Source organism: Nelusetta ayraudi, unplaced genomic scaffold (genome assembly GCF_046127955.1).
Source record: "Nelusetta ayraudi isolate G7.1 ecotype Tasmania unplaced genomic scaffold, CSIRO-AGI_Nayr_v1 ptg000056l, whole genome shotgun sequence".
Classification (NCBI taxonomy): Eukaryota; Metazoa; Chordata; class Actinopteri; order Tetraodontiformes; family Monacanthidae; genus Nelusetta; species Nelusetta ayraudi.
Window position 1 is genome coordinate 355,206 of NW_027466106.1, and position 24,795 is coordinate 380,000.

Here is a 24,795-nt window from a genome sequence, read left to right on the forward strand (position 1 = left end):
TGACTCTGGAATGTGTGTGTGTGCGCGCGCGCGCGCGCGTGTGTGTGTGTGTGTGTGTGTGTGTGTGTGTGTGTGTGTGTGTGCGTGTGTGTGTGGAGCGTGCGCATCGTTACCCAGCAGGATCAGCAGCGCGAGCTGGAGGGGGAAAACAGGACGCCGTTGCCGAACCTTGTTCTGAAGCGGCGATGATGGCGGTGATGCAGTTCAGCGAGGCTGTGTGTGTGTGTGTGTGTGTGTGTGTGTGTGTGTGTGTGCGCGCGTGTGTGTGTGTGTGTGTCTGTGTTTACTTTGGGCGGCGGAGCGAATGTGGGTTGTTATAATCAACGGGCTGAGATGCGGTGCAGCGGGGACGTACAGGAGAGATCATTTGACAAAAGTGAGGCAGGGTGGTTGCAGCATCTCAGAGCAGACGCACTGGCACAATCATTTCTCCTTCCAACAGCACTTACGGTGCAAAAAAACATGAAGGGAAATGAAATACAGGTCTTTCTTTCCTTCTTTCTTTCTTTTTTTTTTTTTTTAAAAATAGACAGAATTAAAATAATAATATTTTTGTTTTAAAAGGGGAAGCAGCCAGATCTGTGTTGGCGTCTCTGATGTAAGTGTCCACTAGAGGTCCCTGTGGTTCAAAAACAAGTCCTGTGTGAAGCCATATGATGACCAAGTACCTTTACATTCTTTTTTTGTTTATTTGCAACACAAAACTAATTACAGGTAACTACCAGATTTTTAGAAACTACGATTCATTTGATTCACTGCACACGGTGGCGTAAGTCTAATTCAAATTAGCAAAAGAAAAGAAAATCCCGCAAAGGGAACGCCAGGGGTCCATTTGAAAAGGATATCTGGTTCTTATTGAGCATCAGGGTGTGGAGGCTGGGCAATCTGGGCAGGCGGAGGTCGTTCCCAAGCAGGTTGTTGTCCACCACCAGCTCCTCCAGCTCAGTGAACATTCTGAGGCCAGCGAGTGACCTGCAATAACAAGGCAACAGGGGAAAAAAAAAAAGAAAAGAAAAGTGTTACGACTTCCAAAATCCGGCCTTCTGCAGGAAAAAAAAAAAAAAGCACAGCCTCACTCTTTCATATGTGTGTGGAGAGTGTGGGCCCGGGCCTGTCAGGGGAGTGAATGACAAGAATTAGTGGTGCTGAGCTCCCCTGGCATGGTGAGGCATCCTTCAGCGGCTGGCAGGATGAGGGATGGGGGTCACTTGTGAGTAGCCAGGATTCAAAACAAAAGGCTTCAGAAATGCGGCGGGCAGGATGAATTTGTCAATGTCTTGTGCCTTGAGGCGCCCGGTTTCGCCTGACCCTAACCCTCCATTCCCAAGACAAATCACTCTGTCACAGTTCACCTTCACTCCCCAGACACAAATTTAACTTGTCATCAATCATTTTTACAGAGGAACCGGAATACCCTCACAATCACAGATGGTCCAGAAGGGAAAACTTTTTCTACCCCCCCCCGCCACCGCCGCCACCGCCGGCGTGCCGAGCAAGCGTTGGGATTTTAACATCGAGGAATAAGATTTTTTTTTTTTTTTTTAAGATTTCTTTAAATTGAAAATAGGAATTTTTAGCTTTCCTGATTTTGTTTTTATTTTCTTTTTGGGGAAAAGACAGACGAGGGGTCATTTCAACTCAAACACACACACACACACACACACACACACACACACACACACACACACATGTGTACATTCACACATGCATTATAAGTGGAGGGGGGGCCTGCAAAGTTCAGGTCAGGAAATGTGGACAAAGGACATGTGTGTGCCGACAAATCTGACACACTTTCAACACGCTGCTGACTTTGTTGACATTTAAATCCGCTACATTGGACGTTACACAGTCAACGCAGAGCAAATCTCTCTCTCTCTCTCTCTCTCTCTTTTTTTTTTACTTTCACACTTGAAACTCAACAGCCATTAACAAAGCCAGAATATTTTGACTCAGTTCTTCAGCTCTGCAATACATCCACGGCGGCAGCATACGAGAAGCCATATGGATAACACCGACGCTGGGGCCTGTGTAAATATTAAATACGGCGCACATTCCAGCCCAGACAGTCGAGCGGAGACACAAAGCGCGGTCTAAACAGCCGCGGCGTGAAGTGTTGCTCCTTCCTGGATCTGCCTCGTGTCAGCGGCTGTCACAATACACAACAATCCGGAGGGCTAATGGAAAGCAACACCTTTATGACAATCTGCAAATTGATAGCGGGGAGCAGCGCGGAACAAAGAGGGCAGGGCAGAGTGCACGGCGGAGTCACGGGCAAAAAAAAAAAAAAAACAAAAAAAAACCCACAACACTCACACCGAGGTAACGGCAGATCGAGATGGCCGACATTGAATCCGAGTCTTGACTTGAATCCGCAAAGAACAAAAAAAAAAACTCTCGGTTTCTCCCTGATGCAGAGTCGTGTATAAAAGACAAAGCAAAAACAACAGACTAGAAAGCCTCTCAACAGTCTCGCACGGGCCTGCGTCGGTTTGAAACGCTTTGTAACACCGTGCACTCACGGTCCCCACAAAGCTGTTAAACACACGACGGTGACTGACGCGTGGACAAAATGATGAAGGGGGAGCCAGAAGAGGTCTTTGAAATACGACCCCGTTTTGGAAGTTGTATTATTATTTTTTTTTCCTTCCCATTTATAAGAGTGAAAAGCCTCCTGTAGTTAAACAGCTGTTTTTGTGAAAAATATTATTGGGAGGAGGGGGGGGAAAAAAAAAAAAAGGTAATCAAGCACATTGGATTGCAAACAATAAAGCTGTCAAAACAGAGCCAAATGTGTGTTTCGCTCCACTTTGTGCGAGAGCCGTATGTTTCATCAGCCCCCCCCCCCCCCAAAAAAAAAATTGAGGCGGCGTCGCCCGTTGGCATTTAGCAAAACAATATGTACGCTTTTTAAACCCAGTTTGCGCTGACACAATTACGAACAAGACACCATTCATCTGCGAGCGAGACCTTTGTTTCAAAGCGCGTAGTTAGACACAATCCTGCAACATAATTGGATAAACATTGCTGGGTTTTCAGGGCCGAACAGGAGTTGGCAGCCATCGCCACCTGTGTGTGTGCGTGCGTGAGTGTGTGTGTGTGTGTGTGTGTGTGAGTGCGCGTGCGTGTGTATGATGGGCTGCAGTCCTGTGGGTTATGTTATTAGCTGCTCGGTTAAAGGGAGCCTCGTGGCACAGGGGGGAGCCTTATTAATTGTTGTTTTCATGTCACCACTGCTGCGTGCACTGGCTGATTTAATCAGTTAAATTCACAGCCAGGGGACCGCAACTGAGTCCCATGCAGCATTAACTACAGTGCAGGGATTGAACTTCTAATACTCTCCAGCTTTGCAGCGCTCCCTCTGCAGATTTACCGAGCCGCTTTCATTACTTTTTATAAGCTTTCTGTGTTTTAATGCGCAGCTTGGAAAACTAACAAAGTTTAAGCACTGCGGTAAAAAGTACTTTGCCTGCGAGAGGGAGGGGGAAAAAAAAATATATAATAATCAAGCAGCTTTTGCTATTAAGAAGACTGATGCTAATTGACTTGATTTCTCTCGCTTCGGAGGTTTGCTAAGCGGCGGCTACGAGGGGGAAACAATAACACACCGCATTTGACAAGAAACATAACCACCAGAAGTGGACAGGAGTTGATTCGAAAAGTCATCTCAGTCAGCAAATGTAAAGTAATGCACTTTTGGTGGCACCGCACTTGCAAATGTAGGAGCTGTTGCAAACGTGGTGTGACTGCTAGAACTTGTTTTGCAGATTGTTTCAAATTTTAGAAGGAGAATTTGAGCGAGAGCAAACGCAGCTACGCTGCTGGTTGTTCTTTTCATTTGCCGATAGCGGCAAAGAAAGACATTATATTCACATAGAGGAGGCAGCCATGTTGTGTCATGTATGTACTGTGCAATCACCATGCAACCGCTCAGGGCTTTGCATGGTTTCACCCTGAACTCACAGCAAGACAAAGATGATTGCAGCATTCTATCTGACCATCGCGTGCTGCTAAATATCACACAAAGGGCCTTTAAAGTTACATTCTAAGCATATTTAAAATACAAGTAACAATATAGTAAAATAATAGAAACCACTATTATTCTGGAAACTGACTCAAAATACACCAACTGAACTTATTCCACATATTTAGAGATTTATTTACATTATTTGGACATCAAACGTTTTCCAAGCCCTTAACTACTGAGAGAGTGAGAGCGAGAGGGGGAGGGGGCGACGGAGGGGGGGAGAGGGTGGGGGGGGTCGGGGGCAGCTTTAACGAGGTGAGGCGATGAATCCCCTCCTTGTTAACATAATTATGATCAGCCTCATTGTCAGAGCCAATACTTCACCCGGCCCGTCTTTACGCTTTGACTAGCACTTAGCCCCGCGTGTGCATCAGGGCGAGTGCTCTCGGCGCAGCGCGCGCACGCACGCACTCAAGTCTCCGCGATCTGCGGATGTGCCGTCTGGAAAGACAAAAAAAAAAAAAAAAAGAAGTGTATTTTGCACATGTGGCCTGAGAAGTTAGCGAGCCGGGGTTGGTGGGAGGAGGGGGGGGGGGGAGGGGGTGGAGAAAAAGACAAGAAAAGCGAGACAAGGACACGGGAGAGGAGACGGCGACCCGGCCAGATCAATACACTAATACTAATGCAGACAGAGTGATTGATAAACCGCCGCTGACAACAGGGGGAAGAACACTCTCCGCCATTATTGGCTGAAGTGTCAGTCACTCCTGCCAATGGCGAGCGCCCGTGTCATGTCAGATATCCCGAGGCGACGCGTGAGAAACGGAGGCCGGCTGAAGCTCGGCTCTGTGTCACACGTGCGACGGAGCCTCGCCTCGCCTAACCCTGCCCTCCCCGCCCCGCCCCACCCGCCGCTTTTGACACCCTCCCCTAAATGAGTCACAGGTTGCACATTTTCCTGGCAAAAAACATCAAAAGAAAATTGCCACACGCCGCTCCGGAGATAATGCAAGACGAGCTGGAAAAGCTTTTATTCTTCTAATGAAACGGCGATAGCGATCTCAGAGCGGAGGCTCCCCAGCTAGCAAAGCACAGAAAGAAAAAGTTGTGTTTTTTTTTTTTTTTTTTTCCTTTCCCCCCTGAGGGCCCAGTGTGTACTAAAGCGTTGCAGAGACACTTTGAGAAGCGGCTGAGCCTCCTCAAGGCTTTCGGGTTTCCAGTTCTTCCCTCCGGGAGATCACGGCGATGCAGAAAAGCAGGAGGCATCGCCGCGATCGACGTCCTGCTCAGACGGCAACAGATAAATGTTTGATGAATTGACCAATAGTGCGGCCGCGATGGCCTTCTTATGTGCATAATGGAGCCTTCAGAGAACGCTGGCGAAACGGCTGCCATCGAAAAGGCACCGTGACAAATGGACCTCGAGGAACTGAGAGTGCGGACTGGCTTTAATAAACTGAGCGAGGAGGCGACTGTGTGGATGGAGATGGGGAGCATTTGGTCCGAAAAGTCTTGAAAAAGTTCTCAATGCAGACACGGAGGTAAGCGAGGGATGGGCCGGTCCCAATCCAAGTCCAAAGAATTGGCAAAGCGATGCAATTTTTACAGTTGCAATTGACAGAAATGACACTTGTGATGCACAATTTAGTTTTAGAACGGCACCATCGAGAACTGACATGGGGCATTGCAGCACTTTTTCTTAAGTTAGTTAGTTGGTTAGTTAATCCAATTTGCAGATAAAATATCTGCAAATTCTCTTTGACGTCAGATCATAAAAATTGTTCAAGGCAACATCCAACCCCGGCGACTTACTGAACAGTTTATTCAAGTGGCAAATTATTCCCGGATCATCGCGAGGAAATTTAGGATTAAATCTTAAACCCTGCCTGCTAGCTTGACGCCGCCGCCGTAGCCAGCCCCGCGACAGAAACGCAAATAAACATCAAAAAAACCACACCATTACCAAAATAAAGCGTCAAAATGCTATCAGGATTAGCTGGTGGTAAACAAGGCCGCACTATCTGTAAAGCAAATTAATGCCCGTGTGATCCTCCCCCCGCCCCACCATCACTACCCCCTTCCCCCTCAAGCCCCTCCTCAACCCCCCCGGAGCCCCGCCCCTCCTCCCTCCCACTGCCTCCACGCGGCGCCGATCAGGTTCGGTTCCAGCGCTCTCTCTGCCCCCTCCAGCGGCGTTTTTTTTTTTTTTTTCTTAACGGCCTATACACGTCTGCGAGCGTGGCGTCTCCGATGGCAGCGGTGAATTAGACTGTCATTATCTGTCTCCATCTCCCCCACAGCTCTGCCTTTTTCTCACCCCCCCTCTCCGCCTCACATTTAGACAGCCAGCGCTCAGTGTGGCACTCTTCGCTCCGCGCTGCCAGGCCTCAGGTGGCAGTCATTTAAAGATCACACATCCAGGACACACACACACACACACACACACACGCGGGCGCAGCCCTCCCCGCACGCGTGTCAATTCACACATGGGAAGGGGATTACACGTCTCCTCCTAGGCAGCCGCAAATTACTATTAATGGCGATGCAAATCATTAGAGTACATTTGGCGCCACCAGCAAATCTCGCCTTTTATGCGCGGCTTTCGACTCTTAATCTGCTTTGAAAATTGCGCGCATTTGCTCTTGACAGCCAGCGTGTAAGAGCATCACCGGGGCCCACAAAAGCTATCAATTGAAAGTGGCACGTCAGACTGAACTTTACACCGGTTTACATCATTTTTGCAACAAAACGCAGACGGCATGTTAAGTACAAGAAAAAAAAAAAATATACAAAAAATTATTTACACTGTACACTGTCGACTGACTATTTTACATTGTATCAAAGTGTCATTTCTTTAATGAATATGAAAAGATATATAATGACATATTTGCAGAAATGTGAGGGATTTACTCACGTTTGTGAGATAAGATAGTGTTACATACATGTATATACAGTATGTATATATATATAGTATATAAATATATATATCTATATATATGTACATATATATTTGTCTATTTATCTATCTATCTATCTATACATATATATATGTATACACATAGGTATTCAATCATAAGGCAATTAGTAAAACTTCCTTGTCGCCTCGGAAGTTCAACGTGGCCGTCAGTCCCATTCCTCATGCGGCGGTGAGGTTATTATGGCCAGGGATTGCAAATTAAATTTTCCGAAGTGTCTACACCATGGTGCGTTAAATGTTTAAGGCTACGCTCCTGTGCCGCGTGAATGATGTCGCCGCGGTGGATCCCGCCGCGCCTGAGTTGTACGCCGAGCCCCCCCCCGCCGGCGCTCCCGCTGAGTGTTTGAGGTTAATATTCTGTCTCAGTGTCATTAGCGAGAGCTGGCGAGAGGAGCCGAGAGCGCAGCGAGTCACCCAGGGACCCATCCTGCAAAATCACACGCGCACACAGACGCACTCACGCTAAGAGAGAGGGGCGGATATTTGAAAAAAAAAAAAAAAAAAAAAAAAAAAAAAATCAAAAATCAAAGCCACTGTATTTGGCTTGGCGTCAGCGCCTCACCTTGAATGTGTGACCCTGGGATCGACTGAGGGATAAACACTTGACAGACATTCCTGCCAGGCCCGACCTCATGCATGAGCCTAGCGTGACCCCCGGCGCGACCCCGACACCGACCTGATTGAGAATTAGGACACGGCTGCTCTTTTCAGCCCGCTGCGGGCAGACGGACGGAGGGACGGACGGAGGGACGGATGGAGGGATGACGTCCAGATTTTCAGCGAATCGACTGAGTTCTCCTCAGAGCAACAGCTCCCTCCTCCTCCTCCTCCTCCTCCTCCCCGGCCCTCTGGCCGGGCGCTCGCCGTCTTGGCCGATGCGTCTCGTGGATGTTTGTATTAAAAGATTACTTGTCCATCCACATGACAAACAGCCTCCTCTGTCGGGCTGGAAATCAATTTCGCTTGTGGCATCTCAAGTCACCGGAAAAAGGAACATCGACGCGGCACAAACGAGTGCAAGCGAAGCCTCCACCCCCCTCCCCCCACCCACGCCGACATCTTTAAGTGCGTAAAACACCGCCGAATTACGGCGGCGGGGTCGGTCAGCCACGGTGGAAGCGGCCCCCACCGTTTCCACCGTGAATTGTCCTTTAATAAAAAGAATGGACAAACAAAAGAGTACGAACGCGTTGCAAAAGTGCAGGAATCAACTCGGGCGCCGCGGCCATGAAAATAAAGTGGCCATTAAATAATAGATGGTGCGATTTGTGCGGAAGAATCTGTCAGTGGCGGCTGCCGCTGCTGCCGCCGCCGCTGCTGCTTGCATGCGCCGCTCTGTCATTACGACGTTCGGGGGCTCAGCACTTGTCAACGTTTCCATGAGAGGGAAGGAGGGATGGGGGGGGGGCGGTGGGGGTGGAGGGGAGGGAGCCGTCCCGCAATACGTTTGAGTGAGTTCAACTGTCAACTGCCAGCCATTTGTATGCCTCAGCATCCACCTAATAGCAAATAATCACTAGGCTGCGCTCTCTTCATGGCAAATGATCGATGTTGTCTTGAAGTCTGATGGATGACCCTGCCACAGTGATGTCCAGGCATGCATTAGAGGGAAAAAAAAAAAAAAAAAAACCTCTATGAAATGCCTGTCAGTCCGACCAAGCGGCCCGGCGGCACGTGCGCGCGCCGCTGACGGGTCCGGCCGGCGGAAGAGAGGGAGAGGGAGAGCAAGTGAGCGGAAGCGATGAGCCGACTACACAACAAGCCAGACGTAGCAGCGGCAGTGGCAGCAGCAGCAGCGGCAGTGGCAGTGGCAGTGGCAGTGGCAGTGGCAGCAGCGGCAGCAGCAGCAGCAGCGGCGGCGGCGGCGGCAGCAGCAGCAGCAGCAGCAGCAGCAGCAGCAGCAGTCGGGTTGCTTTGTATTTGCAGAAATGTTTATAATGTGACAGGACCTGCGGTGTGATTGCTAGACAGCATTACTAGAGGTAGACTGCTCAAGTACCACCTGGGATGCCATATCGCCCCCCCTGCTCCCCCCCAGCCCCCCACCCCCACCACCACTACACACACACACACACACACACACACACACACACACACACACACACTATTACCCCCTCAGTGCTCAGATTAAAATGCGCAGCACCACAATCTTTGATCTTCCACTTGCTGACACAAATCCTTTCAAGCCTCAACATTTTCCTGCAAAGGTAATTAGTGCTAATTAAAAAGTTTGGAAAAGCAGCCAGCGACGGCTGCTGGTGTTGATGCCGGTGCTCGGGAGCGCCTCCCTCCTCCCTCCTCCCCCCCCCCGCCTACCTCCGCCCCCTTTCGCAGGCCTTTTTGCCGGATGCGTGTGTCAACCTGCGTGCCCGCCCGCCCGCCCGCCTGCTTATTGCACCACCTGAAGACGCCGCAGTCAGTCAGTCAGCCCGGGCTGTTTTGCAGAAACAGGAAGAGGCCCAGCGTGTGGTCTCAGCGCCGCTCCTTCTTCCTCCTCCCGACAAACCAGCGCTCCGCAGGAGGACGTGTAATGACATTTGTAGGAAATCTAAATCCCGCAAAAAAAACGGAACAGGTGTCGCGTGCAAATGGTGGGTTTGGGGGAGGAGGAGAAGGGGGCGGGAGGGCGAATGGGGGGGGACGGGCAACGGCGGGCCCCGCAAACACGGCGTAATTAACTTGATAAGGGATTCAATTTGCCGGGAACATCATCGCGGAGAAACATATCATTTAATGCCGGCCGCGATTAGCATAATGATTCAGAAAGGGAGGAGCAAGAGAAGAAAAAAAAAGAAAAAAGAGGCAAACTGTAAAATTCTCATGGCATGAAGAATAAAACGCAGCGGTGACGAAAGCGCTTCCTGTTTGGGGGCGGGGGGTTCCGATAATTAAAGATCCAGATATAACATGAGCGGCGCAACGACGCTCATCGCTCATTCGCCGGCCCGCCTTTATTGCTTTCATCAGACCGTTATCACAATATAATTAGCTGCCCTTCTAGCATATTATTAAGTCGTTTGCTGAGTGTCAGGTACATCGAGAGAAAAGAGAGAGGGAGCCAGAAAGAGCAATATTGGTGTATGATTCATGCCCAAGTGTGGCGCAATGTGATAATTAGACGCCGCGGCCGTCAGTTCTACCCGGCGACAGGAGTTTCAGACGCCACCGCGTGAGAAATGATCCGACCGGGACTCGTTTAACATCGTTACACGTGCGCGCGGTTCACGGAGCACGCACGCACGCATCCGCGCTACGCCTCGCAATCTTGCTTGCCTCAACTTTTATTTCTTTGTTTTCTTGTTTGTTTTCAGGAGGCAGCAGCTGTTTTGGCCCCGCCGGGCCTATTAATAGCCTCGATGATTGACAAGTAGGTGGCGCCACACAAGAGTCACACCGGCGGAGTAACAACAAAGTTACTGAATTGACCTCCGGGGACGGTTTTGTCTTCTTTGCGCCTTCAGGAGGGAGAGGGAAGAGAATTGGCGAACTCGAACGCCGTCATTTTTCACTTTTAAACGTTCACATTTCGAGGTCGGCGGCGGCGGCGTCAGTGCACAACTGGCACCGGATGTACACGCTTATTGCTCAGCGAGAGACATTCAAAGAGCCAGACGGAGACGCCACGTTGATGGAATGACAGTTAGATGTGGGAGAAAAGGGAGGAGGGGGAGGGGTAAAAAATGAAATACAAAAAAAAAAAAAAAAAAAAAAAAAAAAAAATTGTGCTGCAAATCAACCGTCGCGCTGTCAGTTAAGCTCTTTGTCACACAAACTCACGCATGATTAGAAATAGCAAGTGAGCTGTTGGCTGGAGTCGGTCTTGTTGCTCCGGGAGCAGCACGTAAACAACACGCACGTTCACTGGAGTGGAGAGGAGGCAAGAAATAAATAAAGAAATAAACAAAACAAAAAAAATGTATGTTTCCCTATAACGCCTATAACAGTTTATAATAATAGAAAAGCCAGTGCCGTTTCCATTAAGTGGTTTGATGCACATTAACGAGGCCACATAAGGGGCAAAGCTACGAGAGGAGAACACGCAGAGGATGAAATCGACAAACCCGTTTGACCGAAACCTCCAGGGAGACACACAAACCTTCCTGCAAATTAGAGCAAATATTGCTGTTTGCATAAATTTTACTAATGCCAATTTCTTCCTATTACGCGGTAAAAGGCTTTATGGAAACCCGCTCTGCGTACGACGGGCCTTTATAGCACCGCAATGACTCACGTTCCGCTTTAATCTGAGGCCAAAACACACAGACGGAGGAGGGCGGACCGCAAAAACAATAAAAAAAAACCCAAAAAAACAAAAAGATGACAAAGACTTGGCTGTTTTAAAAAAAAAAAAAAAACAGCTGTGACTGACAGGGATTAAGGAACAAATGGCTCCCTCACTCTCTCTCTCTCTCTCTCTCAGTCTGCTGGCCCATTACCTTTCGCCGAGTGAGCCTCATTAAAGAAGGCAAGTCGAGTCAAATCTTTCTGTAATTCGGCAGAGGTGAATTGCTGTCAACATCGTTAAGCGTCATCTGTGCGGCCCACTCGCGGCTCCTTCAGAAGTCTTCTTCATTGTGTAATGATCCGGACCTCCTCGCCGGGCTCACCTCTCTCTCTCTCTCTCTCCCTCCCTCCCTCTCTCTCTCTGTCCCTGGAGGACATGTACCACCCAGGCAGACGACGAAACATGCCAGGGGTCAGATTAAAGCTTCGCTTTCGTCATTGACGTTCCTCTATTGCGCTTGAAACAGGAGGCGGGGCTTCTCTCTGCTCCGGCAGGTGGAGGTAAAAAATAGCGTCGGCTCACCGCGTAGGAAGGAAGGAAACTTGGCCTCTAAGCCGCCTCGTATTTATTTAATTATTTTCCAAGGAGCCCTTCTGCGGATAGCTGGCAGACCTGGCGAGGCCATCGGTCAGAGCTGCCCCATGTCTAATCACAGTGAGAGCTGCCCTGCTTGTCATGCTAGATGTCCTCCTGAAGCCCGGAGGAGAAAAAAAGGAAGAAGAAGAAGAAAAAAAAAAAGAAGAAGAAGAAGAAGAATCGCCCCCTTTTGTGCCGCCGCCATTGTGCCGCCGCCCCCGGAGCTCAGTATCATGCTAGGCGATGTCCTCCGGGCGCTTGTGTTTGTTGGGCTTGGGGGGGGCGCTTTTGTGCGGGCGGGCCCATTGTGCGTTCCCCCAGTGGCGAACCCCCCGCTAGGTGGAAACACAGGGCCCAGGGCGGCCGAGGGCGGGGGTGGAGGGGACGCAGCCTCTCAGGGCCCCGGAGACCTGTGCTAAATCTTCAAACAATCGCGGCAAACGCTGCGACGAGAGCGGCGGAGGGAAGAGCGGATGAATAAGCAACATCAATTACCTCTGACCTGCACGCCCCCCCCTCCCCCACACACACCCCTCTCACACCATGGCACGCATTTCACAGCAAATCGTCCCAGATTGAAGTTGACACCAGCCGGAGTGGAAACACTGACCCTCACAGGGGCCGGCGTTCCTTAAACTTGAGAGCAGGGGAATGCAAGCGCGGCCAACGTGGACAACAGCAGGAGGAGGAGGAGAGGAAGGAGGAGGAGGAGGAGGAGGAGGTATGAATAAAAAAGGACACACGCATAATAGGCCCCGGTTTGTTTCAAAGTGAGACAAAATGGCTCAATTTGAGCACTCGGGCCACCGAATTGGCCCCGGCTGAGGTACAAGAGGAACATGCGAGGGGACAACCGCATCAGGCCCCTGATAAGAAGCCTATAAGAGGAACAAAGCCGGATGTCCAACATGCTTACCAGTGAACCTGAGCAGCACCGGACCGTCTTTTAGAAAAGGTCGCTCGCTCGCTCGCTCGCTCGCTCGCAGCCTCGGCGGAGAGAGCGCCGCGCACCGAGCCCTCTCCTCCACGCCGTTGTTGGCGCCCACAAAGGAAAAATAAACACACGGGTAACATTTGTTCAACACAACGCTCGCAGCTCTAACGAGCAGCTCTTCAAAGGGGCCTTTTTTTCCTCCTTCGAGAGAAGAAGTGATGCCGCTTGATGTGTTAGCTCTTACTTTCCGGGCGGGCGGGCAGGCAGGCAGGCACTTCTCAAAAGAGGCCCTTTTTTCATTATCACTTTGATTAAAAAATGGAGAGCGCCTCCAAAGGTGAGAAAGGATCACGAAGGCTTATAACAATTTGTCAATACAGTGTTAATTAATCTAATAACAAGCTGCGCCCGCGCCCAACCCTCCAACCCCCCCGCCCCCCCAAAAAAAAAAGTAGTAATGACTTGAAAATGCACGTCTCCTGGCAACATGGCAGGACAGCACTGGCAGATGTTTGGGGACATCATTGTTCTGCACAATCCTTAAAGCCTCTCAATTTGACCAAAGGGAGCGCACGAGGTGTTGCAGGTGCACAGAGCTTCTTAGTATGACACAACGTACATCAGAGTCGGTCTTTATCACAGACACATGGGGAAATTCAGTCGAGTTTAAGAGCGGGGACGAGGACAAAGAAGGTTTTCCAAACAACCAATCGCTGAGAAGCCAGAATTTTTTTTTTCACACAGACACGAAACCTCGTGCTTCAACGTGACTGAGCAGCGGCAACAGGTCTGTCCTCACTGTACAGTGGGAATTTGCATGCATGAATTACAAGGTGACTTCTTCCTTTCACGTTTACCAGTGATCAAAGTCCCAGCTTTGGTCCATTTTCAGATCTTGCATTGCCATCCTGAGTTCCAATGGAGCAGCTCTGTTTTGACTTTTCAAAATAAAGTCTGTGGATATCGAGATCGTTCAAGCGCCAGCTGGACTTTCTTCATTTCAAGGGCGTTCACAGAGATGTAAGAGATGCATATTATTAACACTGCTGAGGTTTATCTTTACAATTTTGAATATGGGACTTTAATGTATAAGCATGCAAGGGTAATGGCAGAATTGTTTTTTTTATACATTAGTGACTCTGCTCTCAGCTAATAAAACACCATGATAAGGTTGATTATCATGTCTAAATTGTTTTTTCCTGCTAATGTGGGATACTAGCCAAAAAGAAGAGGTTAGTCATTCCTGAAGACAGACTTGAGTACCTGGCATCCCGGAGGTCGTTAGCAAATCCTAAGAAAGCTTGAAACCAATTTTGCTTCCGTGAAAGCGTCGCACGCTGACACGGCCGAGCGAAGCGCTCTTCACGACGAGCATACGAACATTATCGCAAACCATTTAACTCACCTGAGAGCTCGCCCCGCTCGACTAATGTACTCGCGTGCGCGAGCGCGAGCACCTGTTTCAAACAACGGAGCCATTAGCATCTGAATCCACCCGCGCCCCCGCCCTCCCCATCCCCACGTTCAAAGAGACCGGAGCCGCAGCCAGCCAGTCAGTCAGTGAGTCAGTCAGTCAGCCAGACGTCTTTGCAAATGGAAATCCGGGGCCGAGGTGAAGATGGGAATCATTTTATCTGGTTGACACACATTACAAGGGAGAATTTCAAACGAGTGAGATGGAAGCTCTCAGGTCAATTATGGTGTCAGCGCTGTCAGCGCGCAATGAAATATATACCTTTGAAGAACACTTTACTCGAGGGATGGGCTAAAAAGGATGGCAAGGTGCACTGTTTAACCTGCAGAGGCACATAAGAATACCGGGGACGATGGAGGAAAACATGGTGCGATAATACTGCCTCTATTTTTTTTTCTTACTATGCAGACTTTGTCAACCGCCTTCTGCGGGATAGCATTATAAAAAACATAGTGATAGCTTGTTGGCTAACGCTAGTTTCAATCATTAGGCAGGAATTTTCTTAACCTGATTTTTTTAATTACTCGCCATCGCCTTCTAAAACGGGGAATGAATCCATCTGCCTCTGACACAACACTTGCAACCAGAATATGTTGGCCTATGTAAGTTTGGTTGTGAATCTTGAGATCACATCTCCACGTTCTGGACAGGAAGTAGTTACACAATCCCATTTTAGGGCACAGTGTCATTCGCTGTTTATCGTTGCAGACCAAAAAAATTAAAAAAAATAATTTTGTAACTCTAGTTTAAAGGTGGAATGACAAAATAGTATCCAGCATTTGTGTTCTCTTGCGTTATTTTGAATATGCATTGCATGAATCGCAACACAAGTGAACCCCCCCCCCCCCCCCCTTGTGTCCCAATGTAAATGTCTTCGCCCTCTGTTCAAGACATAAAGTACTAACCTCTAGACAGTGAGTGACAGAGGGAATTATGGGTAATTGTGGTGTCAGAGAGGGAGACAGCCGTATGATGAGATTCTGTGTCATTTAGACAATCAGAAACTTAAGAGGCAGCGCGCCACTTTTCTCCCCCTCCAGTCGACAGGGCTCCTGTCACGGCCGGTGATAATTTCCAAGGGGGGGGGCGGAGAGCGACATTAAAGAGCGATCGGAGGAAGCACAAATGAAAATGAAAGTCACAAGAAAGAGAGGTGTGATTTCTCTCCTTCCCCTATGCAAGCGTGGGCCAAGTGATAGCCGGCGTGCCGCATTCATTGGCGGAATCGAGGCGAAATATCCCCCTTACATGTCAACCTGCCAGCCAGATAAGAGGTGTGCGGAGCTCCGAAGGAGATTAATACATCCTGGCTGCAAATGCCACAGGATGTGACTGGGGGCGGTGGGGAGAGGGGGGGAGAGGGGGGTTGGAGGGGGGGCTTCTGATCTCTGCGTGGTGAAGCCACTTTAACAAAAGCTCAGGCAAAGATACGCACTTCCCGCCGAGGTCATGGCCGAGCAGAGGTAAACACGCAACACGACATTCCTAAAAGTGTGAGCGACGCCGTTAGCGTTGTCGTCGGTATGCGCGCGTTCGCTCTCGGGGCCATAGGACGAGGAGACGGCAGAGTGGAAGGAGGGGAGCGGCTGTCAGCGTAATGAATTCAATAGAAAGAAAATACTGTCTGGTTTGTCACATTTCCAAAGTGACAAAGCGTAATTACAGTTATTTGTAGGGGCAAAAAAAAAAAGCCTTCATTATCGGCGGCAAGGGCCCCCTGGAAAAAGCTCAGCAGCCGCCGGATAGAAATATGCAACGATATTGTGGTGCAATGGAAGGAAGGGCAGAAGTACTTCTTCAAGTTAAGAATATATTACTATATACACATTATATGCATAGTAGGAAACAGAACAATAAAAACATGCCCCAAAATGAGATAATCATTTGTGCTAGCTTAGGTAGCAAAACTTAGCAATAGGTTATTAGCAACTGTTGCTTCTTTGGAGGGGTTTCACAAACCAGGTGAAGCAAAAATATTTTCTGCTGGGCCGATCGCTCAGAAAGTCTGACAGCAATTTATGGGCTGACCGCTCAAGCTAACGTCATCACAGCCATGATCGTGCAAGATAAACTATACGGTGTTCATTGGTTTGCTAGCTTAGCTATTACTAGTTAATTTAAGGCAGTTTCCAGCTAACCTAATGTTTGTTGCATTCCACATAGGTTCTGCACATGCTTCATATGCGTTCCTTTTAATGATTGGGAAGTGCAGCTGACTCTCCAAGTGAGTTTAATGCCAAAAAGCCTTGTGTGTTCTCAGAGATGAGGTAAGCTTCCCTACAACAACAACAACTAAAAAAGATTTTATATGACACTGAATGTGTTCGTTAGGGGGGGTGTAGATATGTGATTTGTGCCTTTTTATAAATCTTCCCTTTTCATTTTTGGATTTTTAGTTCCTAACAATAATTTTAGCATGGATGGATGGATGGATGGCAAAGATTTAGCAGGCACAATTGGGAGGGAACAACCAAACACATGTAATAATGTGGTCCTGTTGAGCAATACTAAAGGGCATCTTGTACTGGCAGTTTTGTACTTTAAACTAGCAGGACATAAAAGTTAATAACAGGGGAGAGGAAGAACCTTTCAACCGTGTCCAAACTATAATTTTAAAACAATCCAAGTGAGCCTCAGTCAAGTCGTCGCTTCAGAGGACGACTAGCTGAACTCCCCGGTAAAAAGCGACACAAAGAGCCGGGGCGGTGGGAAAAGACGGAGCGCCGAGCCGAGCGAGAGCCCTTCCTTCTTTTCTCCCTGTTTCATTCACTCCTATTTTTCTCTCCCTCTCTCTCTCTCTCTCCCTCCCACACTCTCTCTTCCATTCTGCAGTTGTGTGTCCTGACCTTGCAGCTTCTGCGGCCCATCCATCTTGGGCTGCTTAGCCATTTCGCCGGCTTCATACTGCGCAGATTAACACAATTCATCACCACAATCATCCTCCATTCATCACCCTTTCCAATGAATGTTTTGACATCCAGTTAATTTTCTGCTGATGATTTATCAAATTATAATTACCATGCTCTGAAGGGCTCATTTATTATGTTGATACATGATAATGATGCCAAAGTGGATTGAATTTTAAGTAAGTTCTCCCTGTGATTATAACATATGCGTTATTGTGAATAATGCCCCGCGTTTTGATTTCTTTGCGGCCCGACGACGACGGGCCCGGCGCTGTAAAAAAAAAAAAAAAAAAAATCAATGCGGGTGGAGACAGAGCGAGCGCCGTTAATTCAATATTTTTTACAGAACAAATTGTTTGGCCAAGGGTGCAGCAAGCATGAAAAAGTTCAATTAGATTCAGAGCTCCCCATCTTGGATGCTCAGTAATTAAACAGTGCACTAATTCAATCAGGGGCTACAGGACTCAGGCAGAGGGAGTTGGGCTGTTTCTTAATAGGTTATAGGTTATTTCTCACACGCTGCTCTCATAGGCACTTCATTAGCCTCCTGCTTTACAATTCACTCAGCTCCGCGGCCTCATTATTATCCCGCCTTATTAAAATCCAATGGCTGCCTATCTGTTTCTATTACTGAGGAGCCGACCGGCCTAATGTAACGGGTCACCGTCGAGGGCAAACGTACTTACTGCTGTTTATGAGCGGCAAAAGAGGAATAATAATGGCTACTCAGAGTGTTGTCTTATCTGTGTTTTTAGCCAGCTGTGATGTGATGGGAAGCGCAAGTGGGCCGGCTTGACCCGCAGGAGAGCTCGGACACGTATCTACTTGCTCCCTGTAATAACCTTTTCTGCACACGCCCGGATAATTAAATCCTTTTTCTAGAAAGCGGTGAAATTCGAGGAGGTGAAAATCGGACTTTGCTTCTCCTTTGTCACTCCTTCTTCTTCCATGTGGTTTTGGGATGTTTCTTCAACACATTACATGCTAACCACCACCACCACCACCACCACCACCCCCGACCTACGCCTGGACAACACTCCTAACCGGCAGTGAAAAGACGGAGTCAAGGTTTTCTTTTTGTTTTGTTTTGTTTTTTTTCCCTTCCTGTGCGCGGAGCAGCAGTGCATTATGGGGCAGGAGGCAACCAGCTCAGGGAGGACGCAGGCTTAGGAAGTGTTAAAGGTTATTGAATGCGGTGGAATTCTCCTGGCGGCGGAGAGCATTGTTTACAGCTATCTATTTTTTTGACTCTTTGCCCTTGGGCTGTGGCCCATAAACAGAGAAGCTGGCTACGCGCACCCGGGCTAGCGGAGAGCGCAGAGCATAATTGTGAGTCCCCCTTGGATGTCCCAAAAGTGAAAGATGTGTCTGGTAAGTGAGAGAGGTCAAACACGAGCATGGATATTTATTACATGCACTGCAACCAGATGGAGGCGGCCCATCCATCAAGCGGAGCTGTCATGCTGGTCACAAACGTTTCCCATAAAGGCAGCTCTCCCCCCCCCCGCCCTCTACTCCCTTGCATCTCGCTGCTGCTGCTGCTGCTGCTGCTGCTGCTGTTTGCCGCGTGAAAGCAGGAGGTCTATACATACCAGAGGAAAGTACCGACAGAGGTTTTGCACAACTTCCAGACCGGCACGCCCAGCTTTTTGGGCCGACGCCACAAGGTCCCATTTGCAAGTTTTTCTTTGCGTTAAGCGATTTCCACGAACGGGGGAAAAAAAAATAAATAAAAAACTGGCACGTTTTTAACCAGCGGCGGCTGGTGGGTGCGGCGGGCGGCGTGGCTGGTCAGAGAAGGGCAAGGCAGGCAAGGAAGGCATCGGGCCAGGCAGCTTAGGGAGATATTAAAGGGGTGGAAGGGGAAGCGGTGGAAGGGTGGTTCTGACACTTGCTCCCTCATTCATCAGGCCCTCATAGGCCCGTCGGTGACAATGAAAAGATTTCACAATACAGCCGCGGCAGAAACTCATTCTGGCCCTCATCCATCATGCTCAGCCCGCTAGCCGTTTCACTGACCTAATCTGTGATGCTTCGCTGCCCGCACCCCGTTCCTTAAAGGCAGGCTTCATTACTGTGAGGGAGAGCAGGAGATAGAGGCCAGGGGCAAAAGGCCGGCAGGGGGAGAGGAGAGGGAAAAAAGAAGAAGAAAATAAAAGGAGGGTGCCGCTGTAGCCAGATACACACTGGGACTGAAGGTACATAAAACACCAAGACAGCCGGCTGTCAGGAGCAGCCAGGTCCAACAGTAAAGGAGGGCCGTGGGACGCGTCTTCGCAGCAGGCAAATAAAAAAATCTAGGGCAGGAGTGCTGGGGTGGTGCTGCCAGTCAGTTAAGTCTGATTAACTCTGAAAACAATCTCACTGTCATGGAAATGTCCACCGAACAATAAGACAGTCTTCCACCCATCCATCAATCAAGTCATTACGCAGCTTGTTGCTGTCACAAACAATTTCCAAGTCAGTGACTGACAGTGGCGGAATCAGAAACGCCAAACTCGCTGAGGCACTCGGACGGATTGAGTCTAAGATGCAATTACCGCACTGTCTCGATGATGACACGTACACCGCTTTTAAATTTTTTCTTAACAAACCAGCTCTCGCTTGTCAGTCCCGACTCTTCCCCACCAGCATCGCTGATTTCCTGGGCTTAAAGCAGTGGGTTGACAAATGTTACTTAACCCAGAAAGCCCAGGGAAGCCTGTCCATCTGACCCTGGACCTGCTATTATGGAGCTTTATTCCCTAAAGCCCTGCTCTGGGTCGCAGGCCAAACTGCACTGGCAGGCTGCTCCTTATTTTTCTAGCTGGTCTCTCTGTTGCTCCCAGTCGCTGGTGAAAGGCCAAACAAAATCAATCAAGCCGTCCACTAAAGTATTCAATGAAAAAACACAAAAAAAAATAAAAAAAATTGAAGTTTCTTAAAAAGTGAAAATTGTTGATGTTGAAACTGAATGAAGTGTTGATACGGTCACGCATTAAAGCACAGGCCAAGATCAGAGATTGAGCAAGATAAACTGGACCCAGAGGGATGCAGTTTTCTAAAATTGCTTTCAAAACTCTTCATCTTTCATACAAAACTAATCTTCAACTGTCACAATTTCACAATTTCAACTTTCCTGTGAGAAAAGCCTCGCTTAAAACTCAGTAACCCAGGCTTTGGATTAATGTCACGTGTCCATCAGGTTTTTGATGCTACCTTTTAAATATGAAACACCGATCATTAGCATCCAAGCTAACTAATTAGCAGCAATCATTGTTTACAACTCAAAGTATCTTTTTGATTTTGGGTCTTCGAACATATGTTTTTTTTAAGCAGCTTGTACCCCTTGATCCATGATGGAAGCATATTGAGAGAAATGTTATGCCCAACATTGTCGGTTGATGAATGATAAAGGACCCAGATTTTAGAGTTGAAATCTCAGCAATCCAGCCGCCATATGATTTAGAAAACAAAACAATTGGTGGTGTTCCAGTATTTCTATCATAGTTAGTTTGATTCTTTAATCATAGCGACAGTGAACAGCTGTACGGCACATAAAACAAGTTTGTTTCCCCGTTTGACAGCCACTACATGGGCCCCGGGTCTTTACAAAGTAAGAGAATTGCATGTTAAACAGCGGAAAGTCGTCTTGGACCCCAGGAAGTAATAAACTAAAAATGTAATTTCATCCTAATGTATTCATCACAACCATTACACCACTGTAGCTAGTTAGCCAGAACCCAAATTACAACATATTTCTAAAATCATTGGAAGCCCAAAACAGATCAGAGCACGATTGCTGTTGGGTTGCAACAGTAACAACACAACAACATTTCCTTTACAGTGATCCTGTGCAACATGAGGCCATCACAATCTCACAAATAAATAAAATAATAAATAACCTGCCTCTAATCTCCAAGCCCTCCCAAATTGCTATCAATGTTCACTTGATAATTACATTACCATCGGATCTGATATTGCGTCATACGTTCTGCCGTGTTTGTGGGCCGGAGATTAAAGAGACAGCTAATTGATAGGCAAGGCCGCCCAGGAAACACCCCGCCAGACGTATCAACTTGACGGGGAATGTTTACAGACCTTACATCAGCAGCGATAACATCTCGGCAACGGATTTTCTTTAAAGCTGCCGTAAATCAAACGCGTCAAAATGTATACCATTGTGAATTTAGCAGACAAATCCAAACAAAGTTGCAACCGCAAACATGTCTGCGCCGAATGTTTAATAAAAAAAAAAAAAAAAAAAAAACAACCTGTCAGACCGATCAAAAAAAAAAAATCCCCTGTGAAACTGCTGCGGACAGGAGGAATTTTTCCATGATATTATCAGTTCCCCTGCACTACGAACCACTTTTATGATTTTTTTTTTTTTTTGGTATATGTGGAATTACTCTTCCACTATATAAAAAAGCCTTAGCATCAACACTGGACGGTATAGATGACATGTCCAGGCGAGTGCAGCACGAGAAGTCAATAGAGAGCTGTGTAATTCAGCAAGGACGGCGTAGTTTCCTGTCTGACAGAGACGCTTTTATAGAAAGCCGTTAAGGAGCCGCAGAATCCTCCACTGATTTCCCTCCCCCCCCACCCCTACCTTCTTTTTTTTTTTGACAATTTAAGTGGTTCTCCTGGCACTTTAAATGACTGCGCTGACAACTTAACTGTGCTGCCAATCAATATTTCCTATTACTCTCATTGTCGAGCGGAAAATAAAAATATGATGTCGAGGTCAGTGCTGGAGTGACAAGGCATTAGGGTCCTATCACTGCTGCTTATTAATGCAGATAGCCCATCATAAAAAAGTGTGTGTGCGTGGAGGGTGGGGGGGTGAAATGGCCCACTGATGATGCCAGTCCAGCGGGTTGGGGTGAGGTGGAGGGGAGAGGGGTTACTCAAAAAAAATTAAAATAAAATGCTGCCAAACGCCTCCACGGCACAAGAAATCATCGGCAGGAATTCAAAAAATGCCGATTTCCGACTTCGCCGCCGTGAAAGAATTTCCGAAACAAACAAATAACGGGCAGACGCAACAGTCGCCGCCTCGCCTCGCCTCGCCTCGACTCGACTCCGCCCGCGGCATTGCAGCCCTGCGAGATGCCACATCGCTGGGGAAGTGGAGGAGGAGGAGGAGGAGACAATTAACCAAGGGTTTAACCTGCCAATCATGTCCTGTCAACCTATCACACTGGCACTGGCTGCTCCGCCTCCTACTTAACTCCCCCTGTGATATGCTGCTGGCAGCTCGGACGGCTTGACAGACACCAGTCGTCGCTCCTGGCACTGGGAGGCGCCTCGGCGGACAGCTCGGACACGGGAGCGGGAGATTGGGGCGGACGTGCGGCGGCGGGGTGCGGGGGGTCGGTGATGGTGGTTGAAGTGAATGGGCAAAAGCCGGAGGTGGGAGGAGCAAAGGAGGAGTGGCAGAAATTTGGCTATTATACCCTAATTAGACGTGCGAAAGCAGCAGAGGGTCTCTGCCACTGTGATGATCAGGGCGAGGCTTGAAGGCCTGGGGAGGGTGGGAGGGGGGTGGGGGGGGAGAGAGAAAGAGAGAGAGAGAGAGAGAGAGAGAGAGCGCTCCCCCAGCCCCAACCCGACCAGGGAGTCGACCGGGGAGGGACTTTAAGCACGCTTGTGCAATGAGTTGAGCGGTGATCAACTTTTATCCTCCGCCTTAAATCAGACCGCCTGACGTTTTTAGCTGCGGCTCCGTGAGGGAAAAGGCAAAGGCAGGAAGACGGATTGCACGTGAGATTAGCCGCACGCGGGCAGATATACGGGCCGAACCTGTTGGCCCGCGCATCTGCCTCTTCTTTTCTCCTCCCCGCACGGCAACCAACACCACCACCACCAACCCCCCCCCTCTCTTTTTCTTCTTCTTCTTCTTCTTCCTTTTTTTTTTTTGGATTTCATACCGTTCTGTTAACCATCAGCAATTATCTCCCTGTCAGAGCTAAAGGTAACAAATTTCCCCCCATCCAGCCAGCCGCTATCATCCTCTGGACACCGGCATCAACTGACAGCAGCTAAATCACGCCAGCCAGCCAAGACGCCTGACAGACAAATGCACTACCTTGGAAAACCTGGGCCCCATCACTCTAAAGAGAGGGTGGGGGGGTTGGAGGGGGTGGAGGAAGTCTCTCCCCGCTGACCTTATACTTCTTACTTTTTCTCCTCCTCCTCCTCCTCCCCGACACCCTCCTCACCCGCCTGCCCTCCCTCCCTCCTTCCAGCTCAGAGAGATGGACTGCCCTGTATCCTGTAAGCACCGAGCCCCCGTTCCCAAATAAGAGAATTATTAATGGAGCTTTCCTTGGCGCTGGTTTATCTTGTACCATCACACCGGCTCCAGCCCCCATCCTTCCCCGCTTTTTTTCTTTTTCTTTTTTCATACAGATGGGCACAGAGAAAAGGGGCTATGAGTTATCCACACAGCACCTGGCAACAACAAAACAATATCAGGTCCCCCAGTGCAAACACCATATTTCAGCTACCTGGGAAACTTTCAAACACCTGTTTTCTTTTCCGGAGGAGCCGTAAATATGCATCGGCTGCACGCCAAATCACCAGAGCCTCGATCAACGGTAAAATGTGACTCGTATTGAACAGTCACAGGCACTGAGAATAATGCTTCATTGGAGTCAGACTATTTGATGTTTAGGTATGCAATTGGTGGAATTGGCATTCTGGGTTAATGGCCGTCAGAGTCACTCAATATCAAGCCAGAGGATTTAATAGTTTATTTATCTAGTTCATAAACTCGGGAAATATTTTTATATTTTTGCTATTTTAATTCAAGGATTTGTTGTGTTTGTTCACCGTGGATGCGCCTGCACCGGTTTGTTTTGGCGTGCATGCAGTGCAGAACTACAGCATCTACTGGTAAAATTACAGCTTCTGCAATTATGCTGGGTTAATAGTTGCAAATGTGTTGAAGCGGTAAATGTTAAAAACAAAACGATCCACTTATTTTGATTCAGTAAAACATTTTTCAGAGCAGCTGTTTGACATTCCATACAGCAATTACAGCACACGGCAGATTTTCATGGTGGCATGATGGCAAACCTGAAACAAATAAAAGTATGACTATGAATAGCAGGGGATGTGTGCAGGACTAAACTAAAAGCACTGGGTCAAAAGTCGGGAGCGTGGCCACTCTTTCATTAGCAAAACTGATGAAACAACAGCGGCGATCGAGTCTGACGAGCCAAACGCGGAGGATCCAGGGTGACAAAGTGCAAAACATACTTGTGCAGATTAGCGTGATTAGCGTAGCGGCGTGACAGGTGAGGTTACCGCGACGCGCCGTTTCCCATCTGAAGTGACGTGACCTTTGGGGTGAGTCAGACACATTCAGGGGGGGAAGACACTGGCGCGTCACTGCGGCGCGGCGTCTCATCTTCTCCCACCTCCGCTCCGACGACCGCTCATTCATCTCGTCGCTCTTTAATCGCTCCACTGTGAGCGACTGGGCTATTCCAGCTCGCACATAGGGTAAAGCAACACAGGAAAGCGGTTCGAACGCCCGACTCCCACCTCCTCCAATCAGATTACATTAGCATTAGCCATGTGGGTAGGTTTCTGTGTGTGGCACCCAGTATCAGCAGGGGTGAGATAGGAGGGGAGCTGTACCTGACAGTGACCTGTCAAGCCAGATAGGATGTGTTTATCGATGAGCT

General features: G+C 48.5%; 1 protein-coding gene across 3 annotated transcripts in view; it reads right to left on the reverse strand.

Moving 5' to 3' along the window:
* The window catches only part of lrmda (leucine rich melanocyte differentiation associated), a 198,158-nt gene that overhangs the window by 67,317 nt on the left and 106,046 nt on the right, over window positions 1-24,795 (reverse strand). Inside the window, exons 1-2 of one of the 3 annotated variants that reach the window (XM_076038432.1) lie at window positions 1,077-1,099; window positions 846-972 (exon numbers count right to left, since the gene is read on the reverse strand). In XM_076038432.1, the coding sequence (XP_075894547.1) occupies window positions 846-972; window positions 1,077-1,084 (135 nt within the window). In that variant the 5' untranslated portion in view covers window positions 1,085-1,099. Of the gene's footprint in view, window positions 1-840; window positions 973-1,076; window positions 1,100-24,795 lie in introns of those variants that run through there. The other 2 variants (XM_076038431.1, XM_076038430.1) reach the window with 2 other exon arrangements.